Source organism: Camellia sinensis, chromosome 10 (genome assembly GCF_055761805.1).
Source record: "Camellia sinensis isolate YWXY chromosome 10, ASM5576180v1, whole genome shotgun sequence".
Classification (NCBI taxonomy): domain Eukaryota; kingdom Viridiplantae; phylum Streptophyta; class Magnoliopsida; order Ericales; family Theaceae; genus Camellia; species Camellia sinensis.
The window spans coordinates 11,939,308-11,964,150 of NC_138970.1; the positions used below are offsets into that span (position 1 = coordinate 11,939,308).

Below are 24,843 nucleotides of genomic sequence, written 5' to 3' on the forward strand. Positions count from 1 at the left end.
ATTTTTACTCCTCCGACTACCTCTATTTCATCATCTATCTAAAGTCCTCTTTTGAAAAAAGGACAACGCCTCCAACGGTTCAAATGGAAAGTAGCCGTGCAAACGTGGCTTGTGGTCCGTTAAAGTCTGTTTGGTTTATTTTATTATAAATTAATACTCTCTTTACTTCAAAATAATGATTTTTTTAGAGAATTTAACTTTTTTTTTTGATAGTATAATTATTATATTTTTTAAAATTATCCTTTAATATATATTTTTTTAAGAAATATTACTTTTTTATTGTTAATGAATTTAAAATAAGGGTAAAATAAGAAATTTATATTTTTGTACTTGATTTTTAAAAAGAGACTAATATTTTGAAAAAATAAAAAATGAAATAAGGAATTAATATTTTGAGACAAAATGAGTAATTAATAATTAAAAAATAAAAATAATAGTGAAAACATTTATTTTTCAACTTGTATGACAATTAATTTTTTAAAATTTTAAAATTATTTTTACTGAATAAATTATAAATAAAATTATATTAAATCATTTAATATAAAATCTTAAAATTATTTTAAACTATAATCAACCCATTTAAGCCGTAATACAGTTTGGAATATTGCGATTTTAGTAGGTTATTTTAGTTTTTAACTATTTTAGTACGTTAAAATTTTTGTGTTTAAGAATATAATTGAATTTTTTGGTAGTTGGATGTAATGTTTGTGAAAGAAAAATTAAAATAATTATAAATTTAATGTAACATTTTATCTTATTAATTATTTTAATTTATTTTATCATTTTGTGAATTTTAACTCAAAAAATCAAAAAAAAACCTTGGCCAAACACAATGGCATCGATTACGCCGCCCTTCTTGAAAGAAAGAGGAAATGTCTATGGTGTCACTGTCATTTATTGATTTTATTGTTAATTAATAAAATAAAAATAATAGTAAAAGCATTTATTTTTCAAATTTTATGATAATTATTGTTTTAATTTATTTAAATTATTTTTATCAAATAAATTAAACAAAATTATATTAAATAATTTGATACAAATTCTTAAATTATTTTAAACTAAAATCAACACATTTAGGCCATGTTTGATTGGGGTTATAAGGAGGGGATTGAGATTGATAGTAAGGTGAGACTACTATATGAGGTGTTTGTTTTGAGAAATGGGGAGGGGACTCCTAATCCCTTGGTATTAGTAAAGGCCTTGGAAGGGGGATTGGGATGGAGGAGGTAGAGATGGTATTAGAAAAATAGTGAGAGAATTAGAAAATTTTTTATTTTTTATATATTAGGAATTTTTTTTTAAATATTAATGTTTAATTTTTTATATTTTTTTATTTGTTTTATTGTTTTATATAAAAATAATTTAACAATTCCTACACTAACAACTATCATCAAAACAAACACAATTTTACTTAAGCCTTGTTTGGCATAATCTATTTTAGTCCATTTTTTTATCTTTTTTAAGTCACATCAATCAATATCTCCTCTCTACTTTTCTACATATCTTTTTTATAAAAAGTCAAAAAATACACTTATTTAGGACATCACAAACCACTCTTTAATCCTCTCACCATCAATCCCCTTCATTCTACCTCTAAAAATAAACGGGGCCTTAAGTAGTAATTTGGCATGCTGGTTAGAAGTTAGTTTTTAGTTTTTAATTTATTTTGAATCATATCACCTTTCACATTTTTCATCTACAGAAAAAATTAAAAAAAAATTAATTTTTAACCAACTTTCAAAAACACGGTACAGTAACATTGTGTACGGGCCGCCCTTCTTGAAAGAAAAGAAAAGAGAGGAAATGTCTATGGTGTCACTGTCATTTATTAGGAAGGAGTCCTCAGAACATTGTGGTTGGTGTGGCCTCCCAATCAATTATATCAAAAAATTTATGTTAAACACCTTATATTTGATAAGGGTTACGGTGAGAAATATTATACAATAATATATATATATATATATATATTTCATAATAATGTTGCCAGTTTTTTTATTTTTTATTTACAAAAGAAAAGAAATAAGTTATTATTTATTTATTTATTTATTTTGTAAAAAATAAAAATAAAAATGAAAAAACATGGTTAGTAAGTTGTTAAAAGTGATAAACAACAGTAGAGGGTGAATGGATGTGGTGATCGGTGGTTGGGGGAATATGTAATTTGATAATGTTGCCAATTTTTTTATTTTTTATTTGCAAAAGAAAAGAAATAAGTTATTACTTATTTATTTTGTAAAAAATAAAAATAAAAATGGAAAAAGATGGTTAGTAAGTTGTCAAAAGTGATAAACAACAGTAAAGGGTGAATGGATGTGGTGATCGGTGGTTGGGGGGGGGGAATATGTAATTTGATAATGTTGCCAGTTTTTTTATTTTTTATTTGCAAAAGAAAAGAAATAAGTTATTATTTATTTATTTTGTAAAAAATAAAAATAAAAATGGAAAAACATGGTTAGTAAGTTGTCAAAAGTGATAAACAACAATAATAGAAGGTGAATAGATGTGGTGATCGGTGGTTGGGGGGAGGGGGGGGTTGAAGTATCACAAAAGGTCAGAGGATGGCCAAAGATCTACTACAATGTAGCTAAATGTTGTGTATGATTATCGTCCGATCACAAGAGCTCGCTAAAAGGTAATCAGCGCTTGTTGGAGCTTTCCAAAAGATTGTCGATGGGTAGACACATAGCGGTTGTTATAGGTGACGATAATTGTTCGTGGCATATGGGTAATGGCACTGGGCAGTGAGAGGTAGGGGTGTGCGTGATGTGGTTCTGACGGTTTGAGAATAAAATTACAAATCGAATAACAAATTAGTAAATTGCGGTTGCGACGATTTTAGACAAATTGACAGATTGAAGAATATTCTAACCAATTATCAAACATTTACATAATATACAATACTAATTTGTATAACATTTTATGTATATATATATATATCACAAACTAATTTTACATAATATGTTTCATATATATAACGATTAATTTGTAACAAATTTCACATCTTAAATCTCTTTCACCTTTGATATTTCATTAAAGGTTAAAAAATATATATGTATTAACTATAGTGGAGTAGAACGGTTTGAAAGACGGATTATAAATTTTAAAATTTAATCCGCAATTGGCAGATAAAGCAGTGTGAATTAATACAAATTGGTATAATTTTAACGAATTAGACAGTATTTTGAACGGCCCTAATGAGAAGAATGAGTTAAAATTTATTTTAAAAACAAGAGTAAATTACATTGACACCCTCTAAGATTTGGTTCAATTACATTTCACCCCCTGACGTTCTGACAATTATATTCCCACCCTTGTAGTTAATAGTTACATTTCACAAATCCCCCTGCTTATATCAAAGGTAACATTTCCTAGTAAAAAAAAAAAGAGAATTACATTGAAAAAAAAATAAAGCAAAGAAAAGGGAAAGAGAAAGGGAAAGGGAAAGGGAAAGCGAAAAAAAAAATAGAAGTAAAGAAAAGCAAGAAAAGAGAGTACATGAGTTTAATGTTTTCATTCCGTCTAAATACTTATAATGACAAGGAGATTAGTGTAAGTTTTCAAATGTCAATGAGTAATATGTATTATAGACAAATCTCAGGAGTATAAGTGTAATTTACCTTAAAAACAAATGAAAATACTTTTTTTTTTCCTATTTCTAAAATTATTTTGAAAATAAAAAATATATATATCAAATAAGTTTTTGTTTTTTGTTTTTCAAAAAAAAAAATGTTACTAAATGTGACCAATATGATGCGTAATTTAAAAAATGTCATCACTACATCATCTAAGATGTACTTTTATATAAATTTAATGTAAAAGCAATTTTCTTCAAAAGTCAAGTTACTGTAGTGTCGTTTGGTAACACTGGTGTGTTTGGTAACGTTTACGTTTTCAATTTATATTTTCAAAAATTTTATAAACTGATTTTTGCTTATTTTTTGTTTATTTTAAAAAAAACATAAACTACAAACGCGTTTGGTAATTGACAAAATGTTTAAAAAATTTTAAAAATATAAAAAAAGTGAGAAATGACAAATGGCGGCAAGTGGCGACAGAAGACGATGGTGGAAAGTGGTGACGGTGGGTGGTGGGTAGCTGGTCGTGGTGGGTGGTGGCGGGCGGGTGGGTAGGTAACGGTGGCGGGTGGTAGCGAGTGGGTGGTGGTGGTGGTGGTGGTGGCAGGTGGGTGGCGGATGGCGGATGGCGGGTGGTGGCAGGTGGGTGACGGTGGCGGGTGGTGGGTGGCGGGTGGTGGTGGGTGGTGGCAGATGGGTGGTGGGTGATGATGGTGGGTAGGTGGGTGACGGTAGTGGGTGGTAGCGAGTGGGTGGTGGTAGCGGGTGGTGGTGGCAGGTGGGTGGCGGATGACGAGTGATGATGGGTGGTGACAGGTGGTGGTGGTGGTAGATGGGTGGGTGACGGTGGCGGGTGGTAGCAAGTGGGTGGCAGTGGTGGTGGTGACGGGTGGTAGTGGTGGTGGCAGGTGGGTGGCGAATGACGGGTGATGGTGGGTGGTGGCGGGTGGTGGTGGTGATGGTGGTGGTAGGTGGGTGGGTGGTGATGGTGGCGGGTGGTAGGTGGTAGCGAGTGGGTGGTGGTGGTGGCAGATGGGTGGCGGGTAGGTGGTGGTGGTGGTGGTGGGTGGTGGCGGCAAGTGGGTGGCAGGTGGCTGGTGGTGATGGGTGGTTGGTGGTGGCAGGTGGTGGATGGTGGTCACAGGTGGGTGGTGAGTGGTAGTGGCAAGTAGGTGGCGGATGGTGGTAGCGGGCGATGGTAGTGGCGGGTGGTGGTAGCGGGCGGTGGATGGTAGTGGTGGGTGGTGGCGGGTGGATGGCAAGTGGCTGGTGGTGGCGACGGCGAGGGGTGGTTGGTGGCTGGTGGATGGTGGTGGCGGGTGGTGAGGGTGGTAACAGGTGGTGATGGCGGAAAATGGTGGCGGGTGGTGGCTAGTGTTGGGTGGTAAAACAAAAAAAAACTCAAAACTCAAAACGGAAACACATTTTTTGTGTTTTCATTTTTTGGCCAAATTTATAAACTGAGACCACTGATTTATAAATCAAAAATTTTACAAAACAAGTTTTTATTTGAATTTTTTAAAATTTTGTAAATATAAACAGAAAACTGAAAACGTAAGTGTTACCAAACGGCACACGTTTTCAATTTTCTATTTATATTTATAAAAATTTAAAAAACTCAAATAAAAACTTATTTGGTAAAATTTTTAATTTATAAATCAGTGGTCTCAGTTTATAAATTTGGCCAAAAAATAAAAACACAAAAAATGTGCTTTTGTTTTGAGTTTTGAATTTTGAATTTTTTTTTTTATCACCCAACACTAGCCACCACCCGCCACCATTTTCCACCACCATCTTCCGCCACCACCACCACCACCACCACCCACCCCCCACCACCACCTGCCACTCACCACCCACTTGCCACCACCACCCGCTACCACCACCAACCACCATCCACCTGCCATCCACTTGCCACCACCACCCACTTTTCGCCGTTGCCGTTGCCGTTGCCGCCGCCGCCACCACCACCACCAACCTACCATCCACCGCCCGCCACCTACTTGCCACCACCACTCACTACCCACCTGCCACCACCATCCACCACCACCACCCACCACCAGCCACTCGCCACCCACCTACCATCACCACCCACTACCCACCACTACCACCCACTCGCTACCGCCTACCACCCGCCATCATCACTCACTCACCCACCCACCACCACCACCTACTCGCCACCTACTCGCCACCACCAACCACCACCCACCACCGTCACCCACGCACCCACCATCACCACCGACCACCCACCCACCACCACCACCCGTCATCTGTCACCCACCTGCCACCACCACCCGCCACCACTACCACCACCACCACCCGCCACCATCACCCACCCATCCCCCACCACCACCTGCCACCTGCCACCACCACCCGCCACCACCACCACCACCTACTCGCTACCACCCGCCACCGTCACCCACCCACCCACTACTACCACCCACCCGCCACCGTCACCCACCTACCCACCACCACCACTCGCCACCACCCTCCATCCGCCACCTACTTGCCACCACCACCCACCACCACCACCCATTCACTATCACCCACCACCCATCATCGTCACCCACCCACCTACCACCACCACCCACCACCCACCATCACCACTTTCCACCATCGTCTTCCACCGCCACTTGCAACCACTTGTCATTTCTTACTCTTTTTTATATTTTTAAAATTTTTTAAATATTTTTTCAATTACCAAACGCGTTTGTAGTTTATATTTTTTTAAAAATAAACAAAAATTAACTTATAAAATTTTAATAAATATAAATTAAAAACGTAAACGTTGCTAAACACACCCCTTATAATGTGTTCGCTTAAAAATGTGGTCACAAACAGTTGACAATCACATGCATTCGTAACAAAATTATATTACTCTAGCCACATCTAAGTTCACTGAAAAAATAGAAAATAAATAAAAGTCATAAACTTAATTATGACTTGATGTGACATTAATATATAGAATATTTGTTTGCCAAATTCCCATTGTAAGTAACGAAAACCGGCATCATTTCCAGCAACTTGTCCATATAAATGTTTTTTTTTTTTTTTTTTTTTTTTTTGTAAAAGCCATTAAAATACATGATTAAAATAATAAACTATGAGAAAATTCACTATTAGAAAAATTAAAAGAAAATTAGAGAGACCTCCTGCATAATGTCACAAACTGAGCACTTATTATCTTCCTAAGAAACCGGCTCCACAAGTGGTACTGCATACCCCATGTATTATGCCCAAGGACCAACCCAAGAGATGCGAACCCAAGAGATGCGATAAGGATCTATCCTGCCTGTCTTGCCGCTTACAAACTAATGCGCTTGCAAGGTGCTTGGTGTAGAACTCGCATCCCCAATGAGTCGGTATGTTACATGCTACCACTGCCAGTCCCTGACGCCCTCGTCAGGGGAACATTACACTGCCTGTCTCCATGCTTGTCCGTTCCCTACACACGGGAAACCCGCCCCACGCGGACAGCACCCTTGGTGCGGACCCCACAATGAAGGTGCTTGGTGTAAGTCCCACATACCGTTCCTATCATAGTGTCCCTAGGTTGGCTCTAATACCACTTGTCATGAACTGGGCGCTTGTCATACTCTCGATAAGCCGGTTCCACGAGTGGTACTGCACACCCTGTATATTATGCCCAAAGACCAACCCAAGAGATGCAATAGGGACCTACCATGCCTGTCTTGTCGCTCACAAACTAATGCGCTTGCAAAGTACTTGGTGTAGAACTTGCACCCCCAATAAGTCAGTACATAACAATAAGCTCCTATTAGATCAATTCTTGTTAAAATATGAGTTAAAAGTATCGAACTCCTAATAATAGATCAAGTACTGTACTTTGGTGTCTTAGTTTCATGTGACTTAATATGTCCCTAAATATAGTTTTTATCCGATTTTCATATCCTTTTCTAGAAACTTGTTTTGCCAGTCATGATCCCCTCACCTCCAACTACTACCTCTCAATCAGTTGGGCTCCAACAACCACCATCATGTGTCGTTGGTGTGCCAATCTCGGTTAGTGGCTGTGCTTTTGCACCTCATTCCCTCCCATTTTCTACTATTGGTTCGAACAGAACTAGGTCTCACAAAAACAAAACAAAACAAAACAAAAGTTGAGTGAGCGCACAACACAGACCTACTACTGTCAAACTCGAACAAGGTTAGGTCACAACCAAAACTGAATGAAACAATTTTCCCTTCTCTATTCTCATTCCATCATAACTTCTCTTAGCCAAATAAAAAAAACCAAAAACAAATAATCGCATGATGAAACTTCAAGGCCCAATAAAGAAGACAACAAAAGCAGGTAAGAAATCAAAGATGGTTCAATTTTGGCGCGACTTTGAAAGATTTTAACATTGCCAGTGTGAATTTGTATGTTGTGGGCAAACAACTTCAAGATATATAAGAAATTCTCTTTAATTCATAGCGGCTTTGCATAATTAGACCTACTCGTACCTCCAACCATGAAATGATTAATATGGATGAAAGCAATAGCATAATATTACAGTTTAACTCCTCCAACTTCAAGATTTTCTGCTTAGATACCTTCAAGAATCAACCTGAGGAACCAAAAAAATTGCAGGAAACACGGTCAGCATTTCTCAAATTTCACACCATATAATGCAGGTTTTGAGTTCATTGTGCATATGTACGCATTAAGCATAAACTAAAAAACCAAAAAAAGAAAAGAAAGGAAAAGAAAAGAAAAATAAACCTAATCCAAAGTATTAATCTATTTTGTATCTCTGTAATAAGGTAAGTGTAAAAGTCAATCCTGAATAGCATGTTAAGACTTTAAAATTACCAATATGTTTGCAATTGAGAGGGGAGTTTGCACCAAGCAAACGGACCGAGCTAGTTATGGTTGGGGCCTTGCCGTTGGGTTACACAATCGAGTTGGCATAACTGACGACAATTTGGCCGAGGTTTTGAATCACGCAGCTGAGTTAGCCCAAGGTCTGGAAGTTGGACCGGGCTAGTTGTTCGGCGTGGATCATTAGCCGGGCTAGATGTTCAGCGTGGATCCTTTGTCGAGCTAGGTGAAGCGATGGTGTTTCCGATCAGACTAGACACCCCTGTTGCACACCAAGGCGGAGCAAGGTCAGCGAGGATGAATGGGTACGGCTGAAGAAGTGAGCTAGATGCCTCAAATTTTGGCCGGTCAAGAGTAACACGGTTCCAAAGGGCGGACTGTAGCGCCTTGCAAGAAGTAACTCGGTAGGATTTGCTACGTGGTCCAATCAGAATGCAAGGAGAGGAATCTACTAAAGTTGCGCGTCAATATCGTTTGGCAATTTGGCCAAATATTGTTTGGTAGTATTTACATGTACATGTGTAAGGAATAGAGAGAACAGTACAGCCACGCGTCTAGAAAAGGACGAGCAAAGTGGTGCGCACAGAACCTATTTAAACTGTGCGGCGCCTCCATACAACAGTCTAGAACCCTTACATACTGAGACTTTCTGGTTATTAGAGCTCTCTTTCTTTTGTCTTTTCTCTCTAAAACTATGCTAACTTGACTGTCGGAGGGGTACTCCGGCCACAACCCGCCGAGTAGCGCACCATCGTTGTATTCTCAGGTTATTCGGAGTGAAGCAAAGCTTGGACATGAGAAGTACGGAGAGAGACGAATATTTGCTCCCCGTACAACAATTATGAACTAAAATTGTGGGTATTCAATATTCAAACGATAAAACCAAAATGAACCACAACATTCTAGATGAAGATTCTGTATAAACAAATTTGTTCGTATAGCATTGCTCATACCAATATGATTCAATTACTTTTATCTAACATTTCCTTAATATCCTTTCCTTAAGACAAAAGAACTTGTGCTAGTACAACTATTGTAGATTCGTATTCTCCTAATCGAAAAAATGTATAAAACAGTCCATCTTGCATCTCCTTCAACAATTCATTTCTATAAAGATAACATACTAGACAAGGTTATAAAAACACAGGATAGTTGACAGTGTTATGACCAGGACTCGGAATTTTTTGCTGCTCAAAACGTTGTAAACAAATGGTTAAAGTTGATCCAACTAAAACTAAATATGTAAATATCAAAACAGAAAATAATAACGATTACAGAGTATGGTCTACAGAAAATTGTAGAAGGGATCAGACAATGTAGGACAGGATATATCGGTCACTATGCTGAATATCCTTATTGTGAGGTTTTACCAATATTTTGGAATTCGCATTGTTATGAATTGCCAATATCACAATATAATAGGAATTGCCAGATAAATAATTGTACCTCACTTGGATGCCAACTTGCTATCAGCCTCCTTTAATGCCCGAATGAGATGGGAAATTTGATATTTGAGTTTTGCATTTTCTGCACGAAGCTTCTCAATCTCTTCTATAGCCTGTTAGTCACCAGCAAAGAAATTCTAATGATTCATTTTCTTTTGCTACGCTCAAAAGAACACTAGTTCTTCACACCTTTTGGAAACAGATAGGGAAGAAAATAATGAGCAAACCTTTTCTTTTTCTGCAGCTTGCTCAGCTTTTACACTTTCTAGCTTCGACTGTAGTTCAGTAACCATCTTCAGTAGATCCTCATTTCCAGCATCTAAGCCAAAGAACGAAAAAGAAGGTTAAAATAATAAAAGATGAGGAAAGAACAAATATTGCCAGAAGCAAAAATAATTTGAATAAGTTGCTCTGAAAACTACCTTTCTTAGTAGAAATGGCAGCTTCAAGTCTTGCTAAGCGGTCCTTCAGATCAAATATATACCCGTTAATGAAATTACGGTCATAAGAGAAAGACTGAAGTTTTCCAAGCCACTAGCAAATTCAGAAGGATATATATATATATATGTTTTAAACAAGTCAAAAAGAATAGTACACATTTGAAACTATTCGCATTCATGAATAGAAGCAGAGACGATTAGAAGCAATATTTTCTCAAGTTCACTACAAAAGGCCAAAGCTTTCATACTCCAACACCTTGACTTATATGGAACCCTATGCTGCAACCCCAAAGTGGCAACTAGAAATGTGAAAATTCAATTACACATTTCAATATGAAGTAAACTCCGCAAGTGTTCGTTTATGGAATTTCTGAGGAACCCAAAAGAGGTTTAGTTTTACTTCAAGAGATTCAAATCTGGCTGACACCATTTTCTATTGTTAGCGAAAAAAGAAAATCCAAAGCAGAAGCAGCTAGAAGCACCTTTTTATCCAACCAAACAAAGAAATTAAGAAAATTAATTTAGGCAGAAAGGATTCCATGTTTTCCTGTATGCTACTCCAATATTGCTCATCTATTTAAATAATGAGATAAACTTGTATGTGATAAAAAAATAACACAAGTCGCATAGGCAGGTAGAAAATAGAAGTTTATAAGGCTTCCTAACAAAATCTTGACCTTTTCATTAAACAAGATGAAGGCATTATCAATTTTATTCAAGTCATAGTTCCAAATACTGTCACTTGGCAACTTCCCAAGAGCAGGAAAACTAAGATGTTTGATATTCTTCCATACTAATTGCAGAAGCACTATTCATTTGTCAGCTAATTAACTGCAGAGAAGGTAAACTTTTCATATAGTTCTTCAGCTTCTATGCCAATTAAAGACCATGGCCATATTCTAGACAATAGGAAAATCAGTCGAGGCATTCTCAATTTTGAAGCAACAGCTTTGCAGAAGGAGATGCAAATGGAACCATCTCAGGGACAACGAACTCTAAGTTTCTGTTGGCACCATAAATAAAATTATTGTCGATTATAAATAGGTTTAAACTTTCTATTACTTATTATTATTATTATTATTATTATTATGCAGGAAAATCTAGAAAGTTAAGAGAAGTTAAGTCAAGTTTTGAAGATTCAAGGGATGGAGGATAAGTGGCAATGTAAGAATATGGAAGTTATATGTGTAGTTATATGATGGTTAATAGAAGTTTTTTCCTATATTTTTTTGTATAAATTGCCATTGATGGCTCTATTGTAAAAGGCACCAACAAATCAATACATGACTTGATTTTCATTTCTTTTCTATCCTAAGAGTAGATCTAATCTATATAGGAGTAGTTTAAATTTAGATAGGAGTAGTCTTAATGTGCTTTACTTGTATTTAATTGTTTATTCAATCATTTACACCATCATCTTCTTCTTCTTTCTCTCTTTTTTCTGGTTTGTTTTGTCATTGTTTTTACTCCAAGAAAGTCCTTGAACTTTCAAGGCGTAGAATCTCAACACAATTGCTTGATCATTGTGTTGTTTGGTGAGATTTTGGTTAAAGCTCTGTTGATCTGAGCCTAACAAAAATTTTACTAACAATTTTTGGCACCCCTGGTGAGACATCGTCCTAACTTGGAGAGAAAAAAAATGATACAAACAAAATATTAAGAAATTATGCCATCAAGTGGCATATTTGCATCTTGTGCACCCATGGATGCAAGCTACCAATGGAGTGGCAATGTTCCAATGGGTATGAATTATTATTGGAATGCCTTATCTTCCATGCATAATAATTGTCAATATTATGACAATGATTCTACCATCTATTGCCAACATAATGGCATGACAAATGATATCGAAAGAATAATTCGGCGTTGTAAGGATGAAATTTATTGGCGCAAGAGTGAAATTTTGGCTCTACAAGAAGAAATTAATTCTCTTGATTGGCAAAAATTTCAAATAATTTCATCAACGCCATATTATTTGATGCAAAAAGATATAAATTACTTTGATGAAAAAATTCGTTAATTTAGTCGTCAATTTTATCAAGTTGATGGAGAAATTCAAAATTGGAGTAAAAAATTATACAATCTTAAAAAGCACAAATTTTATGTGCCTCTAAGTAGCTTTTCCAAGCAAAACTTTCTCTCCACAAAAAATCATGGCTAAGGAAAAATTAAGTTCTAAAAATGGCATGACTGAGGGGCAATTTTTTAAGCCATTAATTGAAAAAGAAGACCGACTTCTTTTGCCAAAAGCTATTGAGCATTTTAATCCAATTGAAGGATATGGTTTTAAGTCAAATATGACAAAGAATGTTGAACAACCATTACAAAATGATGGTGAACATTCAATTGGAGAGTATGATTTTAAGCCACACATGGCTAAATATGATGAACAACCATCACAAAATGATAATAAAAATCCAATTGGAGGGCATGGTTTTAAGCTAAACATGGCTCAGTTTGATGAAAAAACATCACAAAATGATAGTGAAAATCCAATTAGAGGGTATGATTTTAAGCTAAACATGGCTAAAAAATATGAACAACCCACATTTGATGAATTTGAATTTTTTGACATTGTTAATTTTGTCAAAAAATTTAATTTTCTAAAGTCAATTGACATTATGATTTCTGTCATCCAACAACTACAATGGCTTTGTGGTTCACATCAAAAATTAATTTTGATGAAGTGATTTACGAAAAGAAATTCTGAATTTTATTTCTATTTTTTATATAACAGTAATGTGGGAGTATTTCCATGTGGCCACAACAACAAAAAAACTATATATACATAGTCAATCGATTATAATTTTCATAAATTTTATTATATATTTATGTTCATACAACTGTTCAAGAATTCGAATACTCATTCTTAAAGAGTTGGGGGCATTGTTTGTACTAAAATAAAATTTCTGTCGATTATAAATAAGTTTAAACTTTTTATTACTTATTATTATTATTGTTATTATTATTATGAGTATGTAGGACAATCTTGAAAGTTAAGAGAAGTTTAGTTTTGAAGATTCAAGGGATGGAGAATAAGTGACAATGCAAGAAGATGAAAGTTATATGGGTGGTTAGATGATGGTCAATAGAAGTTTTTTTTTTACGTTTTTTTGTATAAATTGCCGTTGATGACTCTATTGTAAAAGGCACCAACAAATTAATACATGACTCGATTTTCATTTCTTTTCTATCCTAGGAGTAGATCTAATTTACATAGGAGTAGTTTAAATTTAGATAGGAGTAGTCTTAATGTACTTTATTTGTAATTGATTGTTCATTCAATCATTTATTTCATCATCTTCTTTTTCTCTCTTTCTCTTTTTCTTGCTTGTATTTCAGTTATTTTTTACTCCAAGGAAGTCCTTGAACTTTCAAGGCATAGAACCTCAACACAATTGCTTGATCATTGTGTTGTTTGGTGAGATTTTGATTAAGGCTTTGTCGATCTATGCCTAACAAAAATTTTACTAACAGTTTCGCATATCAGAGTTCCAATGAATAGTATAAGAAACATATGCAGAACAATGACAGAAAACTGGAAAACAAATTCTTCATCAATCAGAAGATAAACAACACAAACATGCCAAAATGAAAAATGGCTAGACCACTAAAGTAAATAATAATTAAAATGCATCAAAACTGCACAGAACCCTAGACCCACAAATTATCAGAAACCAAAATGCATCAAAACCCAATACATATGACTCAGCGAGCACAGATTCTAAAAAAAGAAGAGCAAAGAAACTAAAAACGAACCAAATTCATCAAAACTCTGCAAAAACCCTAAACCTACAAACCATTGAATGTGACAATCTAAACCAAGAATTACATGACCAATGTATATGATACTGTATATGTATATAAGTGTTTTGGTTGGATTGAATTTGTGGTTTGTCTAAGTGTGATGAAGTCTGTGTTTAGACCAAGAAATAGTTGATCAAACATATAAATCAATCAAACCTAAACAACACAAACATGCCAAAAATGAAAAATGGCTAAGACCACTGAAGTAAGCAAGAACCAAAATACATCAAAACTGCACAGAACTGTAGACACACAAATTATCAGATACAAAAATACACCAAAACCCAATAAAATATGGCTCAGCAAGCAAAGATTATAGCATAAACCATTGCATATAATAATCTAAACCAAGAATTTCATGAAGAACAATGTATATGATATATCTATATATGTGTATACAGAAGTATTTTGATTTGATTGGATTGGAATGAGATAGTGGGTTGTCTAACCTCTGCTTCGGAAGCTCTTTGGTAAAAGGGTTTCAAGATTTCTTGAAGATCTTTGGACGCCGCCATTTTCACAACTTGGTCTCTCTCTCTCTCTCTCTCTCTCTCTCTCACTATGACTGCGCGAGCTGTTCGATTGGAGGGGATGATAGCTGTCGGTGTTCCTAAAATGGAAGGGCACGATGATTGAAATTACGATAATACCTCTAATTTGGAGTTGTTTGTTGATCAACGGTTTGGGACAATTTTGGTATTTTCGTTTTATAATATTTGTGGAAAAAAACATGCCAACCCTATATTCATAGCAATGATAATTTGTTCGAAAAGAAAAAATTACAAAAAAAATAAGATTTAAAATATAAAATGTTTGAAACTCTCAATTTTTTTATTATTATAATTCTATCCGTAATGTGTTAAGATATGTGTTAACTTTTAATTTTATTATAATTGTGCATGAATCATCTATATAAATGTGTAAGTTCCTAACATTATTCATTTAAAATATTCCAAGATTTAAAAGGGGAATTGACCATAAGGGATATACAAAAAAATTATTTACAAAAAAATAATAAAAATTAATTTTTATTTTTTATTTTTTCACTAATGTGCAATAATTTTTTAAAAGGCCCCTTAATGGTAATTTCTCCATTTTAAAAATCAGATTTAAAGTAAATATATATATTACATAACAATGAACAAGTTTTTAAATTTACAATAGGGATGGAATTTTAAAAATAATTGCAGATTTATAAAATTTTTATTTTTCATCTTTTATTTTTAAGATATGATGAGATTGTAGTGTCAAATTCTGCATTTACCGGTAGGCATATTTTGGTGTTGCATATGTGCCTAAGTAAAGACACATGTCTCACGTGTGCTCATGTTTAAAAAATAATAATAATAAATAATAATAAGGCGTGTTTATGATAAAAATTAATTTGACAATTAAACAGGGTTAGATGTGTAATGGGATTGGATTATGAAACTAAACCTTCATGAGAATTGCTAATACCCCTTAGAGGGAACTCGTAGTCTTATGCCATTATTCCAAAATAAATATGATTTTATATATGACACATAAAAGATCTCACTTCGCAGACTTGTCATGCCAACTGATTGAATTAAATTGTTTGGCAAAATATATAAGCTTAAAAATAGAATCTTCAACTCAGGGGTGTTTTGAAAAATTGATAAAAAGTTGGCTTTTAGCTTTTTACCAAGCTTTTTGACTTTTTTGAAAGTGATTTGAGAAGTTGGTAAAAAACTGACTTTTTTACTTTTTGATTTAATATTTTTTAAAAGTGTCACATCACTCTAAAATGACCAAAATATCCTTACTTTTTGCATGTCAACATTTTTTTGAATTAATTAATTATAATGTTCTATAGGGTAGTTTGGTAAATTTGTAAGTAGCTTTTTTGGGTCTTCCCAAATGGGTATAGTGGCGTTTTTGCAAGGGTGGCGTTTTGGGAAAATTGTTCAAAACGTGGCGTTTTTGGGAAGTTGCCAAAACGGCACTCATTATCTCGAAGTTTGCTTTTTCAGTTTATTTTGAATTTTTTGAACTACAAAATTTAAATATTTGAAATTTTGAAAAAATTTGCTAGTCATATTTAACTTTTTCAAAATAAAAACTACTTAACCATTGAATTTCAAATTTTAATCTAAATAAGTTGCACATAAGTTTTGCCAAAAGGGTCGATTCAATAAGTAACTAAAATCTCAATAAATTGCAAACAATAAACTACCCATTACAAAGCCAGTATATTCATATTCACCATACAATTCTTCCATCAGTTGAATCTACATCATAGATACTCTGACCATTCCTTTATAATCACTCCATTCTATTGCAATGGCAGAAGTCTAAGGCTGCCCAAGAAGGGAAGGCCTGTAGAAAGCATGGGATTGTGCAATCTCAATGCGGTCTCGGGGATCATTCAATGTTTCATCTCTCAATGCTTGAAGAATTGCTTGTGCTTTTTGTTCCCTGACAAACATAAGGAAAAAAAAAGGGTAGATGATCAAGAACCGGACTTACTTGGACACGAGCTATTAGAGCTATCAAACTAGTTTGCATGATTTTGTACAATATGTGGGATTTCTTATTTATCCCTTAACTCCTTCAATAATTCATACTTCAATTCAGAATTAACCTAAATGACATGATAACTAGGCCAACATAAGTTGGATTTGTACCATTTGAGAACACAAGTGTATTAAGTAAGAACTAAGGGTTAAGAGCAATATTTTATTTTCACAAAAGGGAGAGCCCTTGAGGCAAAATTTTTTGAGTAATGTATTTTGGTAATTGTCGATGTAAACCCTAACACTATATAACGCTACATTCTGTGCAGTTGTGTTGTGCTCTCTCTTTCATTCTTTCTGATATAGTGAAACTAGTGTGAGCTATGGATGTAGACAATTTTGCTAAATCATGTAAATCCGTATTGTTTCTTGTGTGATTGATTGTTTTTTCTTCTTGCTTTTGTTTGTGCATTTGAATGGAAATGCAGAAAAAGAAAGAATTTTACCTCGTTATTAGTATTTTATATAGTATCTTCAGGATGGGACAGAGTTCGACCGGAGCAACAGGCTTGCTTTCTCCAGGATGCGGTATGCTTAAACTTGACTGACTCAAAAGTTCGTAAAAGGCTCCTACTGCAGAAACTCCCTGGAAAAAAGAAAGAATAATGAAAAATAGGCGAAGTATTCAATTGTATGGAAATTCTAACACAGCCTTAGAGCGTCACAATTCTATCAGCATAGCATACATGCAGAGTTAGAGCAGATAAAATACTCAAGCATTTTTAAATAGGCAAGTCAAGTACTATAATAAAGATTACTACCTGGATCATTCCTTTGCCACTAATGCTATCACCCATATCGAGGCTCAGCTCCCCCTTGGCGAGCATTTGACCATACCATGCATTACGACCTTTCAACAGGGTTACATAAGTGTCAGACAGGAGAGGCCCAGCAAGCTTCTCGGGTTCTTCAGCCAACAAATGGGTGATAAATATCATCTCTGATGTACAATGTGCAAAATATACTGATTTGCTTGTAGCACTTTCATTGGTTAGAGCTGCCACCATTCCTATGGAAAAGCCAGTATTGATTCAATTTAGATTAAGCAATACACATTCCCTTTTGGTATTTTTTGGCAATATCTTTCGGTCAAGTGAAAAGTTACGACATATCTCGGCTGCTGTGTCAACAACTGTAATCTAAATAACAGGACTACTATTGCAAATAAAATATTGTCAATTATTGCCACTATCTATCACAAAATTATAGAACAAATTTATAGCCATATATGCCCGCCCACCCTTTTAGCATGCGTTAATTCTGTCAGAAGATATCCCTGCATTTTCTTGTGTTTTTCAACTAAAAATGGGCTTCAAGGAAAATGAAGGAAACTTGGACCAACTTTTTCGTTCATTTTCCTGCAATTTCCCACTGCTTTCCTGTTAACCCAGATAGGCGTAGTAGAATGCACACACATTGAACGTCAAGAAATAATTATACTTACCAGCACCAATGGCGTAAACGTTTTTCAATCCTCCCATAACTTCATGAGTAACGAGGTCACTATTGTCCCATACAATGAAATGGGGTTGCCTCAAAAATTGTGCAAGTGGTTTCCTCCACTTCTCGGCGCCACAAATTCGAGCATTAGCATATTCTTTGTTGTAAATCTCTGAGGCAATATTTGGTCCACCAAGATAAAGGATGTTCTCTATTGGTACTCTAGCTGCCATGCAGTCACATTAAGATTTAGAAAATGATAACGACTTTACAAGAAATTTATTTTTATATTAAAAAAAATAACATTGCAAAGTAAATAAAATATCCAAATTTTATTTTCCCTCCTATGTCAAGTCTTTAAATTATTATACGAACTCAGAGGTGTCAGTCCTGCTTTCATTTTCCAACTTCCCACAGTTTTATACCTGATTGACCTACTGTCAATTGAACCGAGAACATGCTCAATTTGATCATGAAACATCTTGGTACTATATGATTTACAGATTCAACAATTTCTTCTCTCTCTTTTTTCATCTAACAAAGACATTGTTCCCTCCCAATATGTGTGTTCATCCTTTCATGAATGTAAAAAAGATGTAAACAAACTAATGCTTGTTTTATGAAGACACCATGAAATTTGTCAAAAAAGAGATATGGTAATTAGAAGAAGAACTTACTTGCTCGATTAATCATTTGTGTGGGTGTAATTATATGAGGAACAGGTTTAAGTGCAGCCTCTATACCCTTTGCCAAAGAGATAATAATGGGCACAGTGATTCTCTCATTCCAATACTTACTGATTTCTTCAAACACCTCACGTGTTTCAGTAGAAGGCAAGCCATTCACAACAATATCAGCATCCCAAACCGCCTCCTGCAAGTTAGTCACAACCTTCAAAGGACAAAGTGGCATATCGATCATGTTCAAGCAAAACCCATCTTTCAATATCTCATCTGCATAGAGTGTTCGGTCACCCAATCTCGCTTCAACATACTTCAAATACACACACCGCCTAATCAACCTTCTAAGTACATCTTCCCTTGAATTGATCACTTCAAAGAGGTGTTCCGCCGTGGCCCTATCTACAGCTCTTCCCGGTCTCCTCCATATTCTGATTTGAACCTTATCTCGAAATTGACCATAGCTATCTTGAAGCAGTGCTGCGAAAACACTGCCCCAAGCACCGGCCCCAACACCTACGATCCTCAGCAAATCACCGTTGGTCTTGCCAAGAACACGTCGAAGCTCATCAAGCTTCTCCTCCAAACCATTATGGTTCTGTATAGGTATAGACCCACCATTCAAATACCTATTATGACCCATCACTTCAATACTTCCAGCAACCATCTTCTAATCAGTACTAATTATCAACAAAGAAAACCCAAACCTAGGTTTCTTCCACGAAGCTATCTTTTGTTTTGAGCTCTGATTTTAACGGATATAAGAATGTTCTCGACTACAACACATTCTGAAATCAACCCACATCTGATTGTACATAGATTTTGCACACCCTCAAATCTTACAATGCTTCCTGATTTGAAAAAAAAAAAAGAAAAAAAAAATCCCAGCTTTTTTATATGGGTTTTTCACCTCCCTAGCTTGATCTTCTCAACTATGTCAGATTTCGATAAACCAATCTTAAATTCGAATAAGGGTTTTGTTTCTTTAATCTCTCCCTACTTAATTCCTCTTCCAGTCCACAATATTCTGCTTCCCTGATCTTTTTGATGACGAAATACTCAATATTTGTTGGTTATTTTCACCTAAATCAAAGTGTTTTCTATAATTTTTTACTCAAGATCTTCACACCCACCAATCTTAGATTTTCATTTTTTCTTGTTCTAAACTCAAATTCAGGAAACCAAGAATAAACCAAATGAGGGTTTTGTACGTTAAACACACAGAATACAATGAAAAAGTCTTAACTTTGTAATCTCCGCCTGAGTTTGTTCATCTACCCCAATAGAAGTTCAATGAAATATATAAAGAGAACTTAAAAAACCAACCTTTACGCGTAGACCGCAACAAAGCTGCCGAGAGTTTGGTGAGTCAAAACTCAACAAAGCCCACCAAAGATTTGAAAGTTAGAGAGAGAAGAAGAAGAAGAATGAATGAATGAAACAAAAGTTGGGTGACCCAAATTCATATAAAAGAGTTTACATTTGAAAGTGATGATTCTTTGTGAATATCTATCTATATATATATATAGAGAGAGAGAGGACATTGATGGAATACAGTTGAAATTGAGTTGGGAGCCATTCGCAAAGCATTTAAAGTTTTGGGATTGTGCTGTGCCAACCTCCCCAACGGTCATTAATTTGGAGGGTGAGTTCGTAGTGGCTTGTTGTTGGGTGTTCCCAATCCCATGTGCTCACCCTCATGCTAGCTAGAGCGTACTACTTTCACGTTGTCATCCATATTAGCCCCCACACTTTTGGAATTCAGAACACCTTCTCCCGAAACTTTAAATATACAATAATCTTTGGTAGTTCGAAATTCCCTAGCTCGAATTGACTCGAAACTTAAAACTACATCGTTTTGGATTTTTTTTTTTTCCTTCTTTTTCTTGCTTTCGAATACAGAGAGACAGAAAAGAGAGAGAATTAGAAAAGAGAAAGAGAGGAGGAGAAGAAAAGAAAAGGAAGAGAGAAGAGGTGAGAGAGAGGAGGAGATGGAGAGAGAGAGAGAAGGAGAAAAGACGGTGATGGCGGAGAAGAAGGCGGTGATGGAAGGGGAGGAAGAGAAGGAAGATCTGTGTGTATACAAGATCTATGTATACACACACAACAGATGGTGATTGCGGCGAATCTGCCGGTGGCTCTCCCACCTCTATTCTCTCTACCATTTTTTTTTTTTTCTAGTGGATTTGGATCTGAAGATGAAGATGTTGATGATTTGTTGATGATTGTTGTTGTTGATGATAATGTTGTGTTGTTGGATTTTTTTATTTTTTTATTTTTCAGATTCGACAATTTAATTTTTTTTTCAACAATGATTCATCCTCCTTTTTCCCCCACCCCCTTTGACCCACTCTCTCTCTCATTGGTTACATTTTCTTTTTCTTTTTCTTTTTTTTCCTGCTCCTCCAATCACCACCCGCCACGTGGCAAAGGGGGTGAGGGGGGGACCCCCAAAAGGGGGTCCCAAGCATTATTCTTTTTTTTTTTGTTGTTGTGATTGTTCGTTGTTGTTGATTAATGATGTTGTGTAGTTGAATTTTTTTTTTTTCAAATTCAACAAAAATTATGATGTTGTGTTGTTGATGAATGTGTTGTTGTTATTGTTGTGTTGATGAATGTGTTGTTGTTGTTGTTGTGTTGATCAATGCTCTGTTTCTCCTCTAGCCTCTCTGTTTCTCCTCTAACCTCCATGTTTCAGAGAGCAAAGAGAAAGAAAGAAAGAAAGAAAAAATTTAAAGCGGTGTCGTTTAGACTCGGGCCATTCGAGCCATCTTGGTTTCGAGCTATCAAACGGGACTGTTAAATATAATGTGATACTTTAATAATTAGATTTTGATATTAAATATCAATTTTATTTAGTGGGTCAAAAGTTGATTTGATATTTGATTTCACTCTTTCATGTCAATTTTAATATATTCTTACTTCATATATTTTTTTGAAACAAAAAGTTTTCATATATAAAATAAGAGCCATGATCCAGGCCCCAGCACCCCCTACATATACGTGGGAGCAGCAAGAGAAGGACTAAAAAAAAAAAAATTAAACCAATGAGAATTCACTGGGAGTCACCTCAGTAGAGGTCTTACTCTTTTTTCATAAAATAAAAGAGTTTAAATTTAAAAATAATAGAATAATAGATTTAATATATTAGGTAAAGAACGTCATAAGCCTTTAAAAAAATTAATATATTAAATTTTAAAAGTTTGGATGGAGATGCACTTAATACCCAAAAAAAAAAAAAAAAAAAAAAAAAGAATTAGAATTAATTTTAATCACTAACATGTGGGATTCACCATTGATATTACTAAAAATACAGCTCTCTTTTCCTTCCTAAGACCCTTCTCAATTCATCAACTCTTTCCCATCCTTCGACAATTTATCTCTATCTCTTGTTCCGTTTGTATGAATTTGTCTCATCTCGATAAGAGATGGTGAGGGGCAAAATATCCATCCCTCCTACCCTGTTTTTTTGTGTCCCTACCCCGATTACATTAATTAAATATATATATATATTTTTTATAATCGGATATTCAGATCAATTTACATATACCTCACTTTCAAATACCTTTATATATATATATATATATATATATGTTTTTATATATAATTTAATTTATTATGTATAATAAGATCAAAATATTAAAATAGTTACATATCTCTCACTTTCACATGTCAATCTCTCATTTCTTTTAAAAAAAATTAGAACTTTCATACTATTTACTTTCTTGCCTCTTAAAAGTTACAAATAAATCCGCTACTTCCTCCATTTTTGCCGTCTCCTTGACTTTTCCTACTCTACTTTGTCCAGTTATCATCATTAACTGTTAGTCACCCTCCTTATCCAATTTTACCGCTGTCAACTCTACTTCCACCATCCCTCCCCTACTATCCTCCCAACCACCCCCCTATGACTCCCCAACCCTCTAAGGGACATGGGGGACCAATTGAGACATTCAATAACACTCTTAGAAGCTATCACAATAATATCTTAGCAATTTTCTTTTCCTCTTTTCTGGTTTTGTGGAATGGGGAGTATATGCAGCACACGCAATTTCACATGATAATGTGCAAAATTGATCAATAATGGGTATCAATTCTTATCCATTAACTTTCATTGGAAAGAGTAATAGATGATATGTTTCACTCATTCAAGAAATCTGCATGACTGGCAACAACAACACATTAATTAAATGGGATTTCTTAGTGTGCTAAACTCAAGCAAACTGTAATGAATGGCAAAACATATTAATTAAGGGTTACGTGAGTTAGTATTTTGATTTTTTAATTATTTTAACGATAATGCTACGTAACTTAAATTTTGTGGTTCAAAAGTGGCTTAAATGGCCAAAACGACGTCGTTTTGAGTACAGAACAACATAAAAATGGCCAAGGCCATTTGAGCCACTTTTAAGCCACAAAATTTGAGTTACGAGACATTTTCCTTATTTTAATTTGAGATCAAAAAGTGTGATTTGAGATAGACTTTTTGATTTTTTAGTGAGATGTCCACACGTGAAATTACCTAACTGTCCTTGGGTGAAAGTTGACACTGCTGGGCACGTCAGCCGAGTAATTTCTTTCTCTTTTTTTTTAATTTTTTTTAATTTTTTGGAAAAGACTTTTTTATGTTTTTTTAAATGGCGTTGAAAAATGAAAATTTCGGTTTTTTTTATTTTTTTTTAAAAAGGGTTTTTAATATTTTTTTTAAATGACATGAAAAATAATAATTTTGGTTTTATTTTTTGTCTTTTTTTTAAAATTTTTTTTTTTTTTTGAAAAGGTTTTTTTTTTTTATAAAAAAAATGATATGAAAACTAAAAATTTCGGTTTTATTTTTTTGTCTTTTTTTTTTAATTTATTTTTTTGTTTGAAAAAAGTTTTTATGTTTTTTTTAAATGACGTGGAAAATGATGAATTCGGTTTTATTTATTTTTTTAAGAAAAAGGCAAATATCTGAAAATATTTATGTCATCGATTGTAACCGTTTGTTGGAACATTTTTAAAAATTTTTATCCTAAAAATTTTTCTAAACAATAATTTGAAAAATTACGCGTTGGTCTCTTTTACCCAATTTGTTAAGCGAAAATTTTTGAAAATTATAGTCCTACCTTTGACCCACAATTCAAGTGACGGCCACACATTACAGGCCCATTTTACTTTTTAAATGTTTTTAGTTTTTGTGTCACAATCGTCAAATCATAACATCGCGGTTGCCTATCGTGCTATCCTACTTAATTATTACAAGTGCGTAACAAAATTTGTCCTTCACCAACCCAATAATTTTACAAAGTAAGGAACGTAAACAATTGAAAGGGATTATTTCTCATGTAAACACATACATATTGTACATGATAATATACTTACATATAACCTCTTCCTCGTAGGTAACCAATGTTACAAGCCTACGAATATAAGGTGAACTATTATATATTTCCTAATATTCCGTTATTACACATGTATACTAACTTGTCCCATATGCAAAGTCGCACTAATGCCATATGCAGGTCCTCATCCACAACCATTAAACCATCCTCGTCATGTTCAACTTCTGGTATGGCATTTACTATTGTCATAGCCTTTTCCTCATTCAAGATGGGGTTAATAGTTGTTGGATTGCCTGTATTTCTACGTATATAATTATGTAACACCATTGACGCACCTACTAACTGAACTTGTACATTTGTAAAATCATACCGAGGCATGTCTCTAATAAACCCCCATTGATTTTTCCAGGTACCGAAAGTGCGTTCCACCACACTTTGTAACGACAAGTAAACTTTGTTAAATAATTCATTGGGGGTGTTTGTTGTCCTGTACCGTTCACTAACGCGGAATTGTTGTTGGTGGTAACGGTTGCCTTTGAAAGGTGCTAGGTAACAAACCCGGTTCGAATAGCCAGCATCAACAAGATAATATTTGCCTGCAAATAGTACTAGAATTTCAAACAAACCACCAAATTTTGGAGAATTTTTAATTAACGATGTTTTCCCAAACATTATGTACCCAAATATTTTCAATGCAATGTGTTACCTTGTTTAGGATATGGAAATAGGACATTGTCATTTGTTAGTATCTCATTAAAGATGCGACTATCGGGCAT

At 34.8% G+C, this 24,843-nt stretch overlaps 2 protein-coding genes across 4 annotated transcripts; both read right to left on the bottom strand.

The window, feature by feature from the left end:
- Nucleotides 1-7,888: 7,888 nt before the first annotated feature.
- Nucleotides 7,889-14,734, bottom strand: LOC145801488 (threonine-tRNA ligase 2). 3 transcript variants are annotated; one of them, XM_082893183.1, is made up of 5 exons: nt 14,539-14,734; nt 10,265-10,307; nt 10,070-10,161; nt 9,844-9,955; nt 7,889-8,143 (listed from the first exon to the last, which is right to left on the bottom strand). In XM_082893183.1, exons 1-4 carry the CDS (start codon nt 14,602-14,604, stop codon nt 9,845-9,847), a joined length of 312 nt encoding a protein of 103 aa, XP_082749309.1. In that variant the 5' UTR covers nt 14,605-14,734; the 3' UTR covers nt 7,889-8,143; nt 9,844. The 3 variants fall into 3 exon arrangements, with proteins under 3 accessions (XP_082749309.1, XP_082749307.1, XP_082749308.1); XM_082893181.1 differs by having other exon boundaries at nt 10,265-10,376; nt 14,539-14,707; XM_082893182.1 differs by having other exon boundaries at nt 10,265-10,358; nt 14,539-14,686.
- A 1,503-nt stretch (nt 14,735-16,237) lies between these two features.
- LOC145801489 (putative glycerol-3-phosphate dehydrogenase [NAD(+)] 1, cytosolic) lies at nt 16,238-20,450 on the bottom strand. Its single transcript, XM_082893184.1, has 6 exons — nt 20,070-20,450; nt 18,741-19,594; nt 18,068-18,289; nt 17,385-17,632; nt 17,070-17,209; nt 16,238-16,525 (listed from the first exon to the last, which is right to left on the bottom strand). The coding sequence occupies exons 2-6, from the start codon at nt 19,408-19,410 to the stop codon at nt 16,402-16,404; spliced, it is 1,404 nt and encodes a 467-aa protein (XP_082749310.1). The 5' UTR covers nt 19,411-19,594; nt 20,070-20,450; the 3' UTR covers nt 16,238-16,401.
- Nucleotides 20,451-24,843: the final 4,393 nt, after the last annotated feature.